The sequence below is a fragment of the Electrona antarctica genome (genome assembly GCF_951216825.1).
Source record: "Electrona antarctica genome assembly, chromosome: 20".
Classification (NCBI taxonomy): Eukaryota; Metazoa; Chordata; class Actinopteri; order Myctophiformes; family Myctophidae; genus Electrona; species Electrona antarctica.
In genome coordinates, this window is record NC_136801.1 from 20,203,947 (window position 1) to 20,224,997 (window position 21,051).

General features: G+C 43.8%; 1 protein-coding gene across 2 annotated transcripts in view; it reads right to left on the bottom strand.

The window, feature by feature from the left end:
- The window catches only part of drosha (drosha ribonuclease III), a 141,343-nt gene that overhangs the window by 57,293 nt on the left and 62,999 nt on the right, over positions 1–21,051 (bottom strand). For both annotated transcript variants that reach the window (XR_013788485.1, XM_079489646.1), the window contains exons 20-24: positions 14,554–14,692; positions 13,863–13,923; positions 13,195–13,254; positions 9,022–9,121; positions 7,327–7,429 (exon numbers count right to left, since the gene is read on the bottom strand). Coding sequence is in view for 1 of the 2 variants with exons in the window: in XM_079489646.1 (XP_079345772.1) it covers positions 7,327–7,429; positions 9,022–9,121; positions 13,195–13,254; positions 13,863–13,923; positions 14,554–14,692 (463 nt within the window). In the remaining variant the exon portion in view is untranslated. The remainder of the gene's footprint in view (positions 1–7,326; positions 7,430–9,021; positions 9,122–13,194; positions 13,255–13,862; positions 13,924–14,553; positions 14,693–21,051) is intronic.

The window sequence follows — 21,051 nt, forward strand, 5'->3', positions numbered from 1 at the left end:
GTTTCAATTTGAAGTTTGGAACGGTTGCGCCCCACTCGGCAACACGCCATCTCTGGAGACTAGCCATGCTGAGAACACACAAATGCTCAACGTGGGCTCTAGGGAGAGGGTGGGGGATTTCTTCGTGTTCTGATGACACATCATGTTGAGGAAAGTTCTCCACAAAGTGTATAGCATCAAAGTCATTGGAAGTGGAATAAAAGCGAAGGTGGGCTTTCCCCCCCCTATTTTGCAGGGAGGAAACCTGGAGTGTATGCAGGGTTGGGTATGCAGGGTACAGTGGGAGGTACATAGGGGGTGGATGCCCTGGAGAGAACGAGCGCAGCGTTAAAATGTCTCAAAAGCAACACCTTTGGTGTGTCAGTCAAACAGGCAGGTGGACGAAGAGAAGTGCAATGTGCCTGTTAATTCCAGAAGATAGTAAGATATACTATAGACTCCTCTGACAAGGAGGTAATGAGAGAAAAGGCAAAGGAAAGAGAGAAAACTGAATGGCTGGACAATGGAAATGCAGAGTTTACATAGTACATAGTACATGCATACACTTTCCTTAATGATTATATCTGTTTTCAGTATTCATTTACGATATATTTTCTCTATTATTAAGGTTATTTTTGCACTCAGGTTGTATTGGGGGTGGGGAAAGGGGGCAGGGCGGGGGTCCCCAGCCAAAAACGTTGAGAACCCCTGCAATAGACTGTGATCACGGAGTGGATGGTGGCAGCGCGACGCATGCCCACACGCACATTACAGCATGACCGTTTTCATCTGTGAAATGCCCTGGTTAAAATATAAATATAATTACCACATTTTCCCTCCGTTTCTCTCTTCCTCACTTCTTTGTAGATCACTCCTAAGCCCATCTAAAGTGCAGACCTGCTAAGCAGGGTCGAGCCTTTGTGGAGACGCAAACATAGAAGAAATCTTCGCTAAAGCAGTGGTTGGCAAACTTTTTCATGTCAAGGACCCCCAAATTGACACTTATTAGTCCGTGGACCCCCCATTTGAAAAGATATGCCAGGGACCCCCATAAGAGAAGACCCCTAGGGGTCCCCAGACCCCACTTTGGGAACCACTTCGCTAAAGAACCTCAAGCCTCTGTTGGGTTCCAGGTTCAGAGTGAGCGCCGTGTGTTCCACTCGGAGGTGTTTTTTTTTAAAGATTTGTTTTTTGGGCTTTTCTGCCTATGATAGTATAAAGACGGACAGGAAAGAGGGAGAGAGAGACGGGGAGAGACACACAGCAGCCTGTATCTGGCATGCGCCTGGACCACTTGGCCAGCGGGCGCCCTGAGGTGTTATTTTTTTTGAATGGATTTCCCTGCTGTCTGTGAAGGCATTTCAATGACCAGTGATTGTATTGTTGCACTTCTTTGCTTTGGCAATGTAAACATATGTTTTCTCATGGCAATAAACTCCCCTTGAATTGATTAAAGAAACAAGCTAAAAGAAACGGGGGGGGGGGGGGGGGGGGGGGGGGGGGAACAAAAAAAACATGGGGTCCATGGTGAAATAAAAGCGGCTGACGGTCACATTAATAACCCAGCAATGAATTATTCAAAAATGCTCAGGCTTTAATCCATCAAATAATATATTAAGCTGCTCTCTCTCTCTCTCTCTCTGTCTCGCCCTCCCTCCCTGGGGTTGCCAGGGGTTGGAGCAACAGCAGTAGTCACATTAGCGGCAACATCCGAATGCGGATGAAATTAAAAGCCTGCAGGGTACCGAGGCCAGCGGCAACATAAACCTAGCTTTTCAAGCCTGTCTTTTGCTTCAGTCTTGCGAACCTGAAGAGGTTGCATGAACGGTTTTAGCAGCAATGAGACGAGGCACAAAGGCATAGCTGACATTTTCAAGCACCTGATCTGACCTCTTACTTAAAAACAAAATAAAAGAGGCTGGCTCTGACAGATGATGATCATGACAATGGCTTTGATTGCGATGATGATGATGATGATGTGTGAGACAATACACCAACAACCTCTGCGTCCACAGGACACAACTTTATCCTGGCTGCACTGAAGACTATGGCACTCTCTCTGTATACTCCCATGCTCCGCTCACTTGTCACTCCAACTTGCTTTGAGCTCGGTGGATGCGCTTTCAACGCAAATCTGAGTCAGCTGGTTAACGAGCCTCGTTGACCCTGGTCCCTGACTTGACCTGGCAATCAACGGCACTATTAATGGCAGCTGTACGCTTCTCTTTTGTCTCTTGTCTCGTCATTCTTCCCTGTAGACAGGGATTCAAGTGACTTCTAAGTTCCACTTTTCCAAAGAAATATTTATTTATTTTACATCCACAATGGCAAGCCTATTTGCATTTTGGCTAAGTACAATAATTGCAACTGCAAACAACTTTTGGTTGGTATATTAAGCTATGTTAAATCCACTGTTGCCCACTATTAGTATTTCTTACTTGAGTTGTGCTTGCTAATACTACTAGCCTACATTAATAATATACTGTATATTTGATATTTTTATATATATATATTTTAAAAAAATAAAATAAACAAATGTTTTATTATTATTATTATTTTTGGGACTCATTTGAATGACCACCTGTGCATCCCGGGACCCATTACATTGAAAACCTATTTACATCACTGAGGTAGTGGCAGCTTCAACGTTGGATAGCCTTGCTGGGAGCTTGGCTATAACCCATTTTTAGACGTATTTTCGACATCTAATAGCCTGAAGAATGCTCAGCGGGATATAGTGAAGAAAGACTAGGACGGGCTGAAGACAGCCCCCGCCACACACAAACACAGTGATCAACCATCTGCATCCCGCTTTCCCACTGGCACTGAATAACACACGTCCACACTATGAGGACAATTATGGCCTTAAAAAGAAAAAGAAAAGACAGTTTCCCCCCCCTTTCCTTTTGCCATCCCCTCTTACTCCTGCTGTTCCTCTGTTCCTTCTCAAGTACTTTTTAGACAGGACGGATGGATGCCAGGTGAGCTTTGTTGGGAAAGACCTGGGGGGGGTGCAGTGATGATGAGCAAGCAGGGAAGCGGCACCGGTCCTCTTTTGAATATTAGGGTTGAGAGAGAGAGAGCGCGAGAGCGAGAGCGCGAGAGAGAGAGAGAGAGAGAGAGAGAGAGAGAGAGAGAGCGAGAGAGAGAGCGCGAGAGCGAGAGCGCGAGAGCGCGAGAGAGAGCGAGAGAGCGCGAGAGCGAGAGCGCGCGCGAGAGAGAGAGAGAGAGAGAGAGAGACCAGGCCAAAGAGCCCAAATGAGAATGGCCCATGCTGGCTGAAGTTAATGAAGGGAAGGGATCAGAAAAGCTAGATTTTTATTCAACACTTTGAATTATTCAGATTTCGTTTTCCTTAGTTTCACCCCCCCCCCCCTTTGACCTGGTAGCCATTTGCATCCCAGTTACTTTTACTCTCCAATCCTCCGTTGCCTTTCATGCGTTCATCCCCCCCCCCCCCCCCTCCCCTGCTCTTCCAGGCTCATGCAAAACAGGAGATCATCTGCCATTTTAAACACGGCGTGGAGACTAGTTCGCTGAGGTTGGGAGGGGGGGGGGGTTACCGACCGCGGCACGGAAAACAAATAAAAGGGGGGTTAGCAAACATGCACAGTAAAGCTCTTAAGCTATGCGCTCAGGAAGCCCTCTGAGATAATATGTGCATGCATGTCATACTCCTATCTCTGCACCTTTTCAAAATAGGAAAAAAGGAGACAAAAGTGAGACAGAAAATAAGTACCGGTAGATAAGACATAATTCTGAATTGCTCCGAGTTCAAAGACAAGGTGCTCGCTGTGTTGGTAGACGGTTCGGGGGGGGGGGGGGGGGGGGGGATGGAGGTCTGTAGTGTAGAATGTTAATCATGATTGTTGGTAGTGTAAAACCACTAGTATGCAAAAAATCTCTGCTGGTGTCCAACATCAGAATGGGGGGGAGGGGGGGAGAGAGAGAGAGAGAGAGAGAGAGAGAGAGAGAGAGAGAGAGAGAGAGAGAATAATGATGAGAGGAGGGGCACAGGAGGAAGGCTGGGTCCAGCGGGTGAGAGACAACAGGCCACGTTATGTAAGAGACAGGGAGCCTGGACATGGCAGGTCAAGAATGGCTGTGCATGGCAATGAGGTGACTGGCTGCTCCCACTGTCAGTACCTTACTTACACCACCACCGGTGGGATTTAGATTTTTTTATTTTTTTTATTTAACCTTTATTTAAAGGCGTAGTGAAATGAAAAATATGTTTTTCACACTTTTAGACCACATGTGGTCATCTATGAGCATTCCTAACAATGGATGCCAAATAAATGGGTACATTTTCATTTTTGTGTATTTTTATATCAAAAGTCCATACAAATCGAATTTTAATTACTTCCTGAAAACGGAAATGTACTGCGTGATGACGTGTCGAGGCCCACATCGATAAAAGCCAATTAAAATGAAGTTCACCCGTTTGATTCCCCATATCTGCGCATCCGTCCAACACAGCTGCTACTGATTACAGAAATCCTCCGTTTTTATTCCCATTCAAGATGACATCCAGACAGTGTATTTATCGGTTTAAACGTAATCATCACTAGGCTTGGGCGATATTGATTTTTTGATATCGGTATTGATAACGTAAATAATACAGCGATAATCGGTATTATCGGTTTTATTAATACAACATTAATATATCGCACTGACGGGCTGAATTTCCCCATAGAGTGCTATTTATTTTTTTGGCCACTGTACTGTACTGTACTGTACTGTACGCCACTGTACGCCACTGTACTGTACTGTACTGTATTCCACTGTACGGTACTGTACTCCACTGTACTGTACTGTACTCCACTGTACTGTACTGTACTCCACTGTACTGTACTCCGCTGTACTGTACTGTACTGTACTGTACTGTACTGTGCTGTACTCCACTGTACTGTGCGGTAAAATTACGGTAAAATTACGATATTAGTATTATGACGGTATTCAGTATTATTTATATACTCCGCGATATTACCGGTATTCGGTATTATTTATATACTCCGCGATATTACCGGTATTGATTTAAAATATCGCGGTAAACGGTAATATCGGTATATTGCCCAAGCCTAATCATCACGCTAAAATATGTATCTGAAAACATTATAGGGTAGAAATAAGCCACATAACAGTAAACTGGTACAGCTGACCGACTATCTGACTTGTAAACAAACACACACCATGCGTCCTGCGTATAGCATAGCTACCGTCCCTAGCTACCGTCCCATCGCCTGAAGGGATGCGACGCTCTGATTGGTTCAGAAACTTCAGAGCGGTGTTTCAAGTTGAAACAGTCTGAAACTTCAAAATAAAATGCCCACCATTTCCATTTCCCTACACCTTTAAAGATGGAGTGCCGTGATTTTTGTACTTGTTCTGTTTTGCATGCGTCTATGGAGTTAACATTACTCTAATTGACCCCCAGGTGTGGTTATAATATTCAAATATGTCTTCCCTGTGTATTTTTGTTTTCTTCCTGAAAGCTGAAAGCCTTTGAGTCAAAAGGCCCAATCGCAATAACACAATTTTAGTGACATCATAACCCTAACCCCTCCCCCATTATCATACAACAACAGCTGTGGGCGAGGCTTAAGTTCAGGTGGGTGGTGCTAAGGTGAAAACCAGGTATACTTAACACAATCAGTGCCGGAAGTCCTTCAAAATAGGAGCTCTGGGGTGCCGGAAAGACATGGCCGCTTTTACTCGGAAACCCATGACCCGGAAACAATCCACTAAAAAAAGTTTACTTTACATAGCTAGCTTACATTGCGATCGTTTTAGTTTATACGATATATGATCCAAAAAGCGTTCATATTTTGCAGGAGAGACGGATGAGCAGAAATGAAGCGCCAGTATATCGATCCGTTCAACACCACGGAGAGCGCCCTGGATTAGGAGAGACGAGTCATTCTTTCCGCCGCGCTAACGGCTAAGTCAATGGTAAGCTAACAATTGCCTAGAGTGTAGCATACGGTAGCCAAAAGGCGAACTGACAAATAAAAAAAAGGAAAAAATTCAGAATATTCTTATCTCGCCCCGTATCATTGAGGATGCGCTAGGACATCCTCACACGTCGGATGTACGCGTCGATTGGGACCCCTAGGAGGTGTGGCGACGTCCTATGTACGGAAACGGTTAATGAACTGGTGGGTGTAGCCACATAAAAACAATTTTAACACTTTCTGTACACTTTTTGAAAGAAATATTCCTCCTAGCATCATAATGCCTGATGATCATGTTTTAGGGGGGGAGGGGGGGGGGGGATCACGGCACTACATCTTTAACCAGTAAAAACCACATTGAGACTGAAGTCTCTTTTACAAGTGTGAACTGGCCAAGAGAAGAGGCAAAATGAGTGACACAGCTCTGCCAGTAACAATAAATACAAGACAATAACAGGACAAAAAATGCAACGCTCATAAATACCCACTACGGAAGAAGCTCAAAGGGAGAACAGGAACGTCTAATAACGCAATCAATAAAAGGCTAATGTATAAAAACTATGCAACGAAATGTGCTAATAAACTAAAAAGCAAGAGAACCAACATTTGTTATACGTCAAAGCAGGAGCAGTGTTTGAGCTTTAAAAGGATTGCCATGGGCACACTTCCCAAAGGAATCACAGAAGCCAGTTTGAGTCTGTATGTCATTCCAAGACCAGGGTCCAAAAAAAGCAAGGCTTTTTTTCCCCAGCCAGTGTTCGATAATGAAGTGGTAACAAGCATGGGATCCCAGCGGGACCTCCAACACACAGAGAGAGAGAGAGAGAGAGAGAGAGAGAGAGAGAGAGAGAGAGAGAGAGAGATACCCTATGGACTCCCAGGTCAAACCATATCTGCTAAGATCAATAAAGTAGCTTAAAGTATCCAGTGCCTAATGGGGGATCTACTGCAGCTATTCACAGAGCTTAGAGTGCGTGCGCACGCATGCACGCACGCACGCACGCACTCAATGTAACAAATACTTGAATTAGGTGTTTATTTTTGGAACCAGTAAAGTAGCACAGCACTAGGTAGTGGAAAATAACGTACTGGACATTTCCATTTTTGTTCTGTTTATGTGAGCGAGCCAATTAGGAGCAGCACTTCGCTGCAAATGCCTTATTACAGTTCTTAAGGTGCGTGAGTATTTATAACCTTTGATTTAGGTGAGCAAGTTAAGTATGTTTTGGAGATGCTAAATTGTATGCAAACAGAATTATTGTGCAACTGCATTTACAATACTCCTCAAAACACAGTCTACGCACAAAATGTACAGTACTTGCTTCCATTTCCATTCCATTATATGTATTCTCTTGATTCATTGTTTCCATCAACAGTATCATAAACAGCTCACCGATGAGTGCCTCAAAGCAGTTGGCCATGGCGTGTCGCAGGTCCGACTCCCGGCACAGGTCGGGCCCGTGGGCATAGAGCATGAAGCGATCCAGTTCCAGTTTCTGCAGAGGACAAAAGCACCACCACACGTGGATTCAGTGGTGGGAAGTAACTAGGTACATTGTGTACTTTCCTTTTTTTTTACGATTTTTTTTTTGGCTTTTTGCCTTTATTCATAGTTATTAGTGAAGACAGACAGGAAAGTGGGAGAGAGAGAGAAGGGGAGAACGGGACTCGAGTCAGGCCAGAGCCTATATGTGCCTGGACCACTTGGCCAGTAGCCAGTACATTGTGTACTTAAGTACAATTTTGACCTGAGATCAGTTTCTAAAAATGTCTTCTACATCCTGACAGTTTTCTGAAAAAGCTATGTTTCTATGTCAGTCGTTCTTCGATTCTTCAAAAATAGCAGACCTACAAGCTCGTAGCGCGCCACTCGGTGGCGCGCTATGAGCTTGTAGATCTGCTATTTTTCAATAGCTAAAGCATAACATAATGCGAACACCAAAAGGGGTTCCCGCCCAAAATGGGTTAAGTACAATTTTGAGGTATTTGTATTTTGAGTATTTCTAATTTCCAATACTTTTCCCCCCGGGCTGAGTCATACTGTATGAACAGACAACCATTGGCTGATACTTCAGCTCACTGCATTTGACCAAATGACACACAATCTGGCATGCATGTACAACACCAAACTACTTTCTCTGGGGGAGGCTATAAACAAGCTATATCAGAATTTGCCGGCCTTGTGATGAGGGTACTTTTAGGCTGAGCTCACACGGTTAATGCAGTGCTCTATGCTTGTTGGATGAATGTTGTGTTGTGTCATGGCCGCCCCAATGCATTTCCAATGGAGGTCACATGGTTTGTGTATGAGGGGGAGGGGCGCAGTCGAAACACAGCTGAAAGCCATACAACAGACCATGTGACATCCATTGGAAATGCATTAGGGGCGGCCATGACACTCACAACAGCAATGCAGTGCAGCGACCGTGTGAGTGAGGCCTTAGTGATCAGTAAGGCAACTTCAATATATTTGCTTTACACTGTGCAGTCCTGTTCACTGGCACAATTTGAATTGCTTCTTTAGGAGTGACGGCATCTCTGCTCTGGTGTAATTTTCATAGACACTCCACTGGGGAAAGGATACAAAAAAATAAAAAAGGGAAAGAAAAGGCTCTACAACACGAGGGAAATGAAAAAGATTGCCTGCCCTCATTGGAGACAGGGTTCCACTCTTGTGGAACTGGCAGATGTGCCCATGTGCACTCCAGCTGTGGTATGAAGCCACCACAAGATTGTGAAAAAAAAAGTATGATCACATGTGTGTGTGCGTGCGTGCACATGCACGCAGCGACATTGACTGGTACACACTAGCATGGATGCACAGATGGTGACTCTCTCACACTTGCTAACAGGCAACACTGTGCGCACGCACGCACAGTCGCACACACACACAGTGTCACGTAATCCTGGTCTTTTTATTTATATTTAGAAAATGTTTCAGATGTCAAAAAGTTCCTAGATGATGGAGTGATGATGGATGAAAGCTTAACAACTTCAAAGATAAACAACTTCAAAATCTCAAAAAATAGGTCAAAATGACCTCTCAGTCATGCTAGTGTTATAGGGTTAGGTTTAATGTGAGTAGTACCTTGGCCAGCATGGCTAGGTGCTGGTTCTGTACTATGGCTGTTCTGTACGTGGCCAGACCACCCTCCTCCAGGCACGGGAACAGGTAATAGAGGTGGACACTGTGTGGACACAACAGAATAAGCAGAAATTAAATGTATTGAACAACTGTTCGGTGCAATTCTCAAGCTATAATTCATTTCCCACGCTCTGTGTGTTTTCCCTTCCAATTTTGTCTTTCACAAACGCGATGGCGGGAAACATTTGAAGCGGCTGTGGAAGCTTGTATTGGCCACACACAGCTGGGGTTCCAGGCGAGAAATCTCCATTTTAATTAGGGTCTGTGTGCCGCACATACATCACCGTGTCATTAGATTGATAGATTCCATATGAATTTTAAAAAGTCTGTTTAACCGCCGTCATTTCTAATCAATTCATGGTGAACACCCAGGCTGGCTTTCAGCTTGTTCCATATTCACACCTGGGGGTCTGTATGCATTGTGATGCTAGCAGGGAAAACAAAACACTTGGAACTAATAAATATCACAAACAGTGCTATAGTCGTCAAAATATTTAATTGCTGCAAATGCCAGACTCTGTGTGTGTGTGTGTGTGTGTCTGTGTGTGTCTGTGTGTGAGTGCCTGCGTGCGTGCACTGTATGTATGCACATGCACGTATCTGTCCGTGCACGTTGTTGTTTCGACTGGTGATTTAATAATATATTGCCGATTGATAAGAACCGTCTGTCTTAAGGGTGTATAATGTTGTATATGTTTGTTCATTCCAGATGGTATTTCTGTGATGTCTTTACCCTGCTGTAGCTATAGTACTTTCTCTGGCCGTGTAACTGTAGCTTAACAACAGTTACTGGCTACGACCTCATCGTCATCCCTTCCCAACTCTAGCATCTGGTTGTAGATAAATGTGTTCGAGTGGTAATTCCAAAACCCAGATACAAACTTTAGGCCAGGGGGTTAACCTCTCAAAACAGACTGTTGGCTCATACTTTTATTTTTTTTCAAATGCTTCTGCCCATCAATCTGTGTGTAACATTGGAAGTGCTGAAAAGTCACAGAAAATAGTGTACTGAATGCTCAGCCTCCCCACTTCCCCTTCGCAGGCATGTAAATAATTGCGCACACGCACACACACACACACACACACACACACACACACACACACACACACACACACACACACACACACACACACACACACACACAGTAATGAGCCCACCCTTTTGGAAATGCCGGTGGTAACAAGGGCAGGCAGTCAGCTAGCTAACTGGGCAGCTACCTTGGCTCCTGTAGGCACCACTCTGTGGGTTAATCCATTTAGGCCTGACGTCGAAATTTTAAAAAATGTCTTTTTAAAATGTAATTTTTTCGGAAAAACCTCATGTTTCTATATCAGTGGCCCCCATCAGAAAATATGTTGTTCCAGGGACAACCCAGAAGCAAAGATTTGAGTTAAAAACTGAAACTCTGAAAGAATATATATTCAAAGATTTGAGGCACATTTTCACGCTTTTTTCAAAAATAGCAGACCTACAAGTTCACAGCGCGGCACCGAGTGCACTTGTAGATCTGCTAATTTTCAACAGCTAATTCTTAAAAACACCAAAAGGGGTTCTCGCCCAAAATGGGTTAATAATAGCTCTGTATAATTGCTGCCGGTCTGCTCTCACCTGTGGAGTCAATATGGTGAGTGAGTCAGAGAAGATACTGTATGTTCCAGCCGGCTAATTGAGAGTTGTCATGGAGAACTCTGGGGGTGTGTTAAAAAAGGGTGTACCGGTAGTAGGATATATATATTGGAGAAAAAAATGAATCCCAATTACGAGTAAATCACTACAAGGAGCAGAAGGAGGAGGAGAAGGCGGTGATATAGACAGGCAGACAGGTAACACATTGGAGTGTCTAGTCAGTCCTTGAACCACCATGAAAACCTCCAGAATAGGTTCCATACGACTTGGCAATGGCATGGAGCACCAGAGTCTGACGTCAATATCGCTATTCCCTGGTTTTGTGCATTTTTTTTCTTTGCAAATGCAAAATGATCAAATGGAAATGAACTCCTCTGTCAGGGCATTGTATAGATGTGAACAAATGCATACACCCTTGTATATGCCCATGTCCAACGCAAGCAGGAACCTTTGAAACACGCGTCTGATATTTCAGATTTATATTTGTGGTAACTTTTTGAGGTGTGAGAAGATAAGGGGGACAAAGTTTGAATGAATCTATATTTTGCATGCATTAATAGGACCAGAGAGACTATCTCGACAGTCGACACAGATCTGACCAAAGCTCCTCATCAATTGTGGTATTCCAGTCTGACGCCCACCTCTCTCTCGGGATTTGTGCAAATCTGGGTCTTGGGCACTGCACTGTTCCATTAAGGAATAGTAGTACATTTTAGTATTAACATGGACTACCATCGAACAGATCCTCTACACTGGGGGTTCTCAACCCATGGGTCGCGACCCCTCGGGGGGGTCGCCAAATTATTTTGGGGGGGTCCCCAAATTATTATTTTGTATTATTATTATTATTTTTGCAACTCAATGGCTGGAAAATGGAAATTAAGAGTTTACATAGTACGTGGTGCATAAACTTTCCTTAATGATTACATCTGGTTTCAGTATTCATTTATGATATATTTTCTCTATTAAGGTTATTTTTGCAGTCAGTTTGTATTGGTGGTGGGGAGGGGGGCGGGGCTGGGGTCGCGAGACATGGCCAAAGCATTTGCGGGGGTCCCCAGCCAAAAACGTGCTCTACACCAGGGGTTCCCTAACCTTTTTTAGCCCAGGTACCCCTTAGGCGGGGAGAATTCTTTCCAGGTACCCCCTCATCCTCGTAACACCGATATTTACAATCCTTACATTTAGATGCCATTAGAACTATTTGTATTAAAACTTTTCAATCAAAGTCACAGCACATTTTCACAACATTTATTTAAGAAAGATGCTATCTTAGAATAGATGTAGATCTATTTGACAGTGCAGAAACATAATTTCCTTCCTTGATGATTAAAAAGATTTTTGTATCTATACTGAACCATTTGAAGGAGCATGTTTTCTTACACTTTTTGTATAGTCTGCACTTAGTTTTTAATCAAAATTTGCTTTATATCCCGAGAAATGAGAGTTACCATGTGGGGGTCTGGGGGGGTCCCCGGGGAGTCCCTGGGGGGGGTCCCCGGAACATCCAGACCCCCAGGAACGCGCCCAGGGGGGCAGGCCGATTCCGGCGAGCCGCCCTGCGTCCGAAACGGTTGAGAAATGACAGAGTTACCGTGTGGGGGTCCCTCTACTGTACTGTACAGTGGTTGCGCGGTGCACCACTCAAAAAAAAGATAGGGTCCGCACGCTGAAGTAAGCTCCAAAGCTTAAAAGGTTTATTAAGGTTCCTTACACCGTAGTGGCCTCATGGCTCTTCATCAGACTGATGAAGTGTGCGGAACCTGTCTTTTTTCTTCTGTTGGGAACAGGATCACGTCTAATTCTAAAAGATCAATTTCGTGAACTGACAGAACCGCCTGCAAATTGTCTAGGGGTTCATGTGCCATTTACTCAAATCTTTGCACTCGTTAAGTCGCTCTGATAAGAGAGATCTGTTAAATGCCAAAAGGCTAAGACAAAGAGCCAGGGAGACAAAGGAACAACGCTGCCTGCCAGATGTATTGGAGGGGAAAGCAAATTACATCCGTCCCTTAGACGTGATTCGCAGTGGTGGAAAAAGTAGAAAGCCAAGGAATTCAAAATGTAATTGAATAAAAGCACAAATGTGTCGGCATCACAATGTACTTAAAAGTACCAAAAGTAAAATAAGTAATTGTGCAGAATGTCTCATTTCAAGTTTTCAAATGTTTAATAATCTTTAGAAAATAGATGATGCGCCGCATGGTGAGCTTGTAGATTGGCTATTTTCAAATGGTCGAAATGTATATAGAGCTGAACTGGTAAACAAAAGCTAGTAGCTAGCTAGCTGAACAAAAGTTTTCAAATAAATGTAGTGGAGTAAAAGCATGATATTTTGCCTCTGAAATGTAGTGGAATAGAAGTAAAAGCACTGACATTTTTTGACATACTCAAGTAAAGTACAAAAACCTCAAAATTGTACTTAAGTACGGTACTTAAGTCAATGCACTTAGTTACTTTGCACCCACTGGTGATTGGTGGCCTCTCACCTGGTAAGGAACTCCACGACGGCATCGCCCAGGAACTCCAAACGCTCATTATGGTTGATTCTTGTAAGGAGGAGGAGGAAAGAGAGAGAGAGAGAGAGAGAGAGAGAGAGAGAGAGAGAGAGAGAGAGAGAGAGGGCAATGAAATGAAGACGGATGGAAGAGGAAAGGTAGAAAAGAGGCGGGTGACAGAGGAACAAAATGAGCGAAACACATCACAGCGTGCGGCACATGCATTTTCTCCACGCTTACTTGCACACATAAAGACACGCTCAAGTCAATACTCAAATGTGCACGCGTGGATAAACACGCACGTGGACATATTATGCATGCAAGCACTTGTTGACAGACACACACGTAAACATGCATGGTATGCGCTCACTCACAAGACACAAATAATGTATGCATGCACACAAACACAAAAACGTGCACTTGAACCCACAAATACACACAAACAAAGACTGTGTTTATCTAATGCTTGAGTGGAACCGTGTCCCTCGAGAGGGACGATCCTCTCACAGTCAGAGTGAATGTTCCCGTCAGTGGGCCTGCGGGGCCGATTAATCACGACAGTATGCCCCTGTGATGCAGGGCCAGGCCCCTGCGGTCAGCCGTAGTCTACCACAGATAATGTGTGTGGATCTACGGCGGGTGGTGGTGGGGGTACCTACCTGGAGGGAGAGGGGTCATCCTGGCCCAGGCGAGACATGATGTTAATCAATGTGTTGATTCCTGGGGGAGGGGGGGATACGCATAATGAGCAGGACGAAGAGAGGGAGTATATTATGTGCGAGAAGACAGACAGGCAGAGACAGAGATACATAACAACCAAGTTACAGTTATCAATGTCCCAAATAGGACCTCTGGTTTCCAGACAGGCTACAATGCATACATACATAACAGCAAACGATGAACTCAATGATACACAATGTTCACTTATCAATGATGACATGATGTTCTTACAGCAAAAAGTGTACACAATAAGTGCACACAATGTTCACTTATCAATGATGTTCTTACAGCAAAAAGAGCAGCACCAAGTGGGAAGGAAATGAGATAGAAATGATTTAAAATAAGAAAACAAAATCAACCACCTGGTCCCCCCTTCCTTTTTTCTCCTCCTTATATATGTATATGTTTTATTTTCTTTCCTGTGATATTGGATTTTGTTGTCATTTCTATGAATTGATTGCATAGGGCCTAATGGCAACAAGACAAGAGGGTGCTAGCCCTTTTGGACTGAGTGTTTGACCGTACTCGGTCGCCGTTTATACATTTCTGTCTAATAAACTATTCATTCAATCAATCAAAAATTACATTTTCTAAGATAGAGACTTCCAACAGACCAAACATTGGACATACCCTTCTTCCTCATGTACATGTGATGGACCTTCCTGTCACCGTACTTGGGCTGGCGGATGCCACAGTTGGACAGCGAGTTGCGGGCATGGTCCGGGTTCATGCCGAAGTTCAGGTGGTGGCTGGGGTGAGTCATGGCCAGCTGGACACGTGGGAATGAGCAAGAAGGGTAGTTTGAGAGGATTTTCAGAGGTGGGTAATCATCATAATCATAATAAGGAGAGACACGAAGAGGGGGAAAAAAAATCACACCCGTGTGAAGTAAGTGGTGCAACTCCGTGTGGGCGTCCCCGGGGTGCGGACTCCGGAACTTCCAGACCCACAGGACCCAGGGTGCCGGCCCAGTTCCGGCGAGCCGCACCGCGTCCGAAACGGTCGAGAAATTACAGAGTTACCGTGTGGGGGTCCCCGGAACACTTGCTGACGGAACACTTAGTGACACTTGGTTGTGAAAACCAACCAAACGCTATTTTCGTGCTCAGACAGACCCAGCCAGCCAGCCAGCCAGCTAGGGACAGACCCAGCCAGAGACACACAAAGCTCCGTAATGAAGTGGTTGCACCACTTAAAAAGTGTTCGCCTTGCAACTTAACTAAATAACACTGGATTCAGCTGTGCCCCTTAAGAATAGAAGAGAGCAGGCCCGTGTTTAAAGTGAGAATGGCAAAAAGAATAAACCCAAATACCCCAATGAAATTTAAAGGGCAACGTTTCGAGCCAAGGCTCTTCTTCATTGGGTCAAACTTTTCCTTTGCAACCCAGCACCTCAACCAAGTGATTTGCATATTTGTTTTTGTAGAGTGAGAACCTTGAAACAAAGACATGCTGGGTTCTTCCTCACCTTGTTTTCAGGGAAGGAAGACAAAAAAGTGTGGTTTAAACTTTAATACCGGAGTGTTAAAGGACAACTTTAGTTTTTTTCAACCAAGGTTCATGTTTTAGGTTGTTAGAGAAAGTAAAAGGTGAGTGTAATTTATTTTTCATTTGCTGCTTTCTTTAGTTTTAGGGACTTTAGATGTTTTTGACAGGAGGGCGGGGGCATTCGAGCATGGGGCTAAATATGTATTTCTTTACAACATTTTATAGCGATTTCTTTTTTTATTCTTTACTATAGTCCTCCTAAGAAATTACATCTGGCAACAAAAGACATATTGAGCCTATGAAGCCTGGCTTCCCCCCAGTAGGCTACCGTCACGTTCAGTAGATCCTGTGATCTTTTGTGGCCAGATGTAATTTATTGGGGTGTAGTAGGACTATAGTAAATAATACAAAAAATAATCTCTATAAGATTTTGTAAAAAAATACATATTTAGCCCCATGTTCGAATGCCCCCGCCCCCCTGTCAAAAATAGCTAAAATCCCTAAAACGAAAAAGCAGTAAATGAAAAAAAAATTAACACTCGTCTCTCTTTTACTTTCTCTCATGAACCTTGGTTGGAAAAAAAACTAAAGTTGTCCTTTAAAGCCTTCCAGGCTTCACTCCGGCTAAAAGACAAGTGTGCAAGTGTCTAAAAGAGAGCGGGTAAAGGACAGATAGCGAATGAGAAATTAGCCTCAAGGAAATGTATGAACTGATGTTCCAGCTCAATTTTCAAAGAGACAAAACTGCTGTGCCTAGAAAGTCAGCATTGACTGAACGCCCTCAGTTTGGAAAGGAGGAGAGAAAGGGAAGAAAATACGACAGTCAGTGAGATATGTCAAGCCTTTATCAATCTCATACTAGGAGAATGTTAATCTCAGCAAAAAAAAAAGGGAAAAAAAAGGGAGAAAAAAAAGAGAAGAAAACTCTAGAGAACAATTTCTTTGCTGTGCTTGCTTTTCAAAATGCTTGTCTCTTGTCAGGCAACTTCAAATCAATTTCAAGCTCCGATGAGATACACTTGTAAAATGTTAACGGAGAGGTTTTCAATATTTAGAGCCACTCGGGAGGATGTGAATCTTTGTAGTCTCGAACGGAGACAAATTCAACAGCAGCTCTACTTGTATTATTTCACTGGGCTTAAGAGGAACAACCTTTTGTATCTTTGTCAAGTGGGGGGAGGGTCAGTGTGGAGGTCGGAGAGTAAAGAGACAAAGTAAAAGAAAAAAAACCCTTGCGTGAAATTAGTCCATGAGTCAAGACCCTGCATTTAATATGTACCATGTGGGTGGGCATATTTATTTATTACTATACCTTACTGACTGGTAGCTTATTTGTATTTTCACCTCTTAACACTGTGAGGTCTTTCTGACCCATTTTGAGATTTTGAAGTTGATTATCTTTGCCCATGAAGCTCTCAGAAGGTTCCCCTTCCATGACTTTTCTTTAAATATTCAATTCAAATCATCTCTGCTTTTTTTTTTTCCATCTGAAACCATTTCTAAATAGGAATTTAGGCATATACTAATACCATCTTTGCCGATTCATTTCAAAATTACCCCTGCCGCTCCCTCATTGTGCCATATAAAACAAGTCGCTGTGACACAGTATCACGCAAACTCATCAGGTTAAATATATGCAAGCACTTCAGTTAAAGATGGAGTGCCACAATGTTTGTACTTTTCCAGTTTTCCATGTGTTTATGAGGTGGCAGTACTTCATTAGATACCCTGGAGTCGTTTTTATGTGCAATGGTGTATTCCCTTTGTATTTAGAGTTCGACTGTCAAGGGTTCAGCCTCCAGGAACAAACGGGCCAATGAAATAAACACTGATAGTGTAACGTATAACTATCGCACGCACCTTACGCACCTCCCCCTCATTATATATATTTTTTAACCCATTCTGGGTGTTCTAACCCTTCTGGACGGCAACCCCTCTTGGGGTTCTGTACAGTATGTACAGTATTAAAAAATTAAAAAACGTTGATGCTGCTATATAAATATTTGAAGATTTTCAGAAACAGGATTTAGAAACAGGATTCTGTAGGCAGAGCTGCCACATACACATGTGCATTTTTAACATGGCAGCTGCAGCGTGCTCTGAGTCTGTACCAAACTGTGTGACAGCTGTCAGTCATTTAATTTTGACACATTACCAGCTGATAGCAGGTAATTACACGAGAGGATGTTCTTTATCGTTCTTTAATGCACGCCTGTGGTGCTGTAGGAACTCGCCAGAAGGCAGCAACAACGATCGCGGGTGAACATAATGGTCGGTTTGACTGGACGTCGTATCGCCTTGTCCGTCTGTGACACCTCCTCCAACCCTTTAGGATTTATCTTCTCTCCTCTTAACAGCACTTCTGAACATCGTATGTAAAATGTAATGGTAGTCGCAGTAACCTACAGGTGTCTGTTGTTACGACGGCGTGAATAAATGAATGAATGCTTTGAAGAAAACGTTTTAATCTGATTGTTATGCCAGAGCTGTGCTGCTGTACAGTAGGTACAGACAATTAAACGGGCTGTAAGGACTGTGGGTACCCTGCAGCTGTCAGAGGGAACTTTGGGGAAATGCATATAAGAAGCAAATGTGTGCAGCCATCTCTGCAATATATACACATCTACTCTTCCATTCCTATCATAAAGTGATGACAAATTATTTGTCAAATGTAGGTCTCCAGGTGAAGTTCCCCAATGAAACAGTTGAGTGGCTACGGCCACCCATATTACAGATGATGGCCCCCACCAATGAAGAGGGCATTACCTCCTTGTCTTTCATCTGAACCAGAATCTGGCTCAAACATATATATGGCTGAATCTCACCAATCTGTCATCCCTCTGCCATTTTGTAAACAATTGGGCAGAGCCATGGGCAGTCCTTTTGTAAGGAGGGGGAGGGACTAGGACAGGTGGGTGGTCTTAAAGTAGGAAGCGGAGGGACTGGATTAGGTGGGTGGTGCTAAGGTTAAACTCACGTATACTTAATGAACTAGTGGGCGTGTCCACATAAAAACATAATTTTAACAAATACTGTACACTTTTTTGAAAAAGTTCTTCCTCCTTATATTATAATAATACCTGATGATCATGTTTTAGGGTGGACAAAAAAATCACGGCACTCATGTGAAAGACAGCAACAGCAGCACCACCACCAACGGTGGCAACAACACTGTACGTGTCATTTACAGTCTTAGAGGAAGACTATTGGCTCTGGTAAAAAAAGAAAAGGGTTTTACGGTTGACTGCATAAAGGATGGAGGCATTTGGGCTCACTGATCGCTCACTACTGATTCGGCTGCTGCTGCTTAACAGCCTTTGGCAAAAACATGGGGTGAGGTGGTGGGTAAACATGATTGCTCAGAGGAGAACTGGCAGGGATGATGACGCCTTGATGGGAGAGAGCATCGCTCGTCCTGTTTCGCAGCTTCGCTGAGTGCTCTGCCAGGGAATTTAAAAAACCCCCGAATAAAGTGGGGGGGAAAACACTGCTGATTGGCCGGCACTCCGTCCCTGTGTTCAAGAATGTCATTATAGTGTATTGCATTGTCTAATGTCTATTACAGTGGGTTTTCAACCAGTGGTCCAGGGACCACCAGTGGTCCTTGAGGGGGGGTTCCAGGTGGTCCCCAGCTAAATGATATAGTTGATAACCAAATGGACCCTTATTTATTAGATCTCTCTCTAGGACTTGCAACGCACACTGTCCCGGGCAGCGACCCCCCCGTGCCCCCCCCCCCCCCCCCCAGTTATTCTGCGCGTGTGTGTATAGTGTCAACACACGCAGAGATGACAGATCAGAATCACACACACACACGCACGATAAGAGTTTTGGTATGGAATGAACATAATATATAATTCTGTGTTTTAGGCAAAGCGATGCATGCCTAATTATTATAAGAACCGCAGTTGGAAAAAGCCGACACCGGCTCCCATGCATTTGTTGAAGAGACATCTATACATTTTCAAATGATATTGTTATTATGCTTAAATTATCGCTTTGGCTAAAACGCTGAATCCCGCGGATAAAGTAGGCTATGTACATATAACTACAGGCATTAATAACTACAGACATTAGTCTACCGCATATGTACAATAATAGCCTACATTTAACAAACACGCTTGATTGTCATCCCGGTTCTCCATACATCTGGCCAGCTCGTTGGTGCTTTGTCGTTCTTGAGTACATCTACATTAGCATATATTAATGTGGGACGTCCTCGTGACCCGTGCCTCTTGAGAGCGTAAAAATGAAACCAAATGGGCATGTACCGGTTTGGTTGGAAATTTGGTTTAATTTCACGCCCCTCAAGAGTTGAATAATTGTTAAACATCTGCATTAATTAATTTACAAGAAGTGTACACAATTAGAGAATGTAGAAGAATTGATATTTTGACGATTAAGGTTTCAATACAGAATGGAATTATGATCTCATCCAACGATATACGAGTTTGGGTCCGAGAGGCTAAATGTCATCAAATGGTGGTACCGTGGCTCAAATGCTGAATAAATAATGGGCCTTGTAATGAAAAGGGTTGAAAACCACTGGTCTAATACACAGCTGCAGTGGCCTTGTGGTTAGAGACGAGTGGCTGCCCTGAGACTGGTAACTCGGGGTTTGATTGCCGACTGGGTCATACCAAATAATCAACGGTTGGATAGGGATAAGTCCCTGTAACATACAAGCGTCATGTACTGGGGGTGTACTTGTGCATCATATGAGAGAGGTTTAACCGCCGGTAAACGGTGACTTTATAACCACAGTTCCTACACCCCAGGCCTACTGGCCACCCAGCCTCCCACACACATTGACATCCCTGCTCTAGTCTACAGGGAATAACATCAATATATAAGCACTGCACACGGACACACACACAAACGCACAGCAAACTGAGATATCCGTCTCAGAGCCAAGGCCTCAAGACTTGTACAGTTAAATAATTAAGGCCCCTCTGTGAAGGCCCTGGCGTTGCCATCAGCACAGGTCAAAGCAAGGCAGCAGGAGGTCTGTGGGATTGATGGGGGCAGTGATGCAGGTGGAGATGCCCCCCCACTCCCAGTCACAGTTCTCCTTTCTTCTTTCATCCGAGCGGTTTTGAATCTTTTAACGGGCATGCTCTCAGAGGAGGACCTTCAAAGGGCCCCGGAGCTCGGAGGTGGGCAGACAACAGACGGGAGAGAGAGGCAGCAACAGCACAAAGAAGTGGAGGGAGGAGATGAAGCAGCAGCTCCCATGTTTTGGGGGCTTCATCCTTAGTCTCAGAGTGAGCAAGAGGCAGAATACTGGGATACAGAGCAGGCCTTATTCTGATGAAACCCCTGTACAAGACCTCCGTCTGTTCAGTATATCTATACATGGATAAATCTAACTTTTTATTATGATAAAAAAAGTTTGAAAAGAGTTGCCAACGCAGGGCTCGTAAAAATTGGAAGGCAGTCGAAGCCAATTGGAGTGGTATCTGAAAAAGTCTGGACTGATGCATCTTGATCACATGACAAAACCACAACCATGTGTGTGGGTTATTGCCAAAATGTGTACCAGTACAGCGGCAAAAAACGTGTTTTGAAGAAAAAGTGTCTTGATACTTGGGTACAGGCTTTAGTTCCGACATACTATTGATCCGAAACCTCAATCCCTAA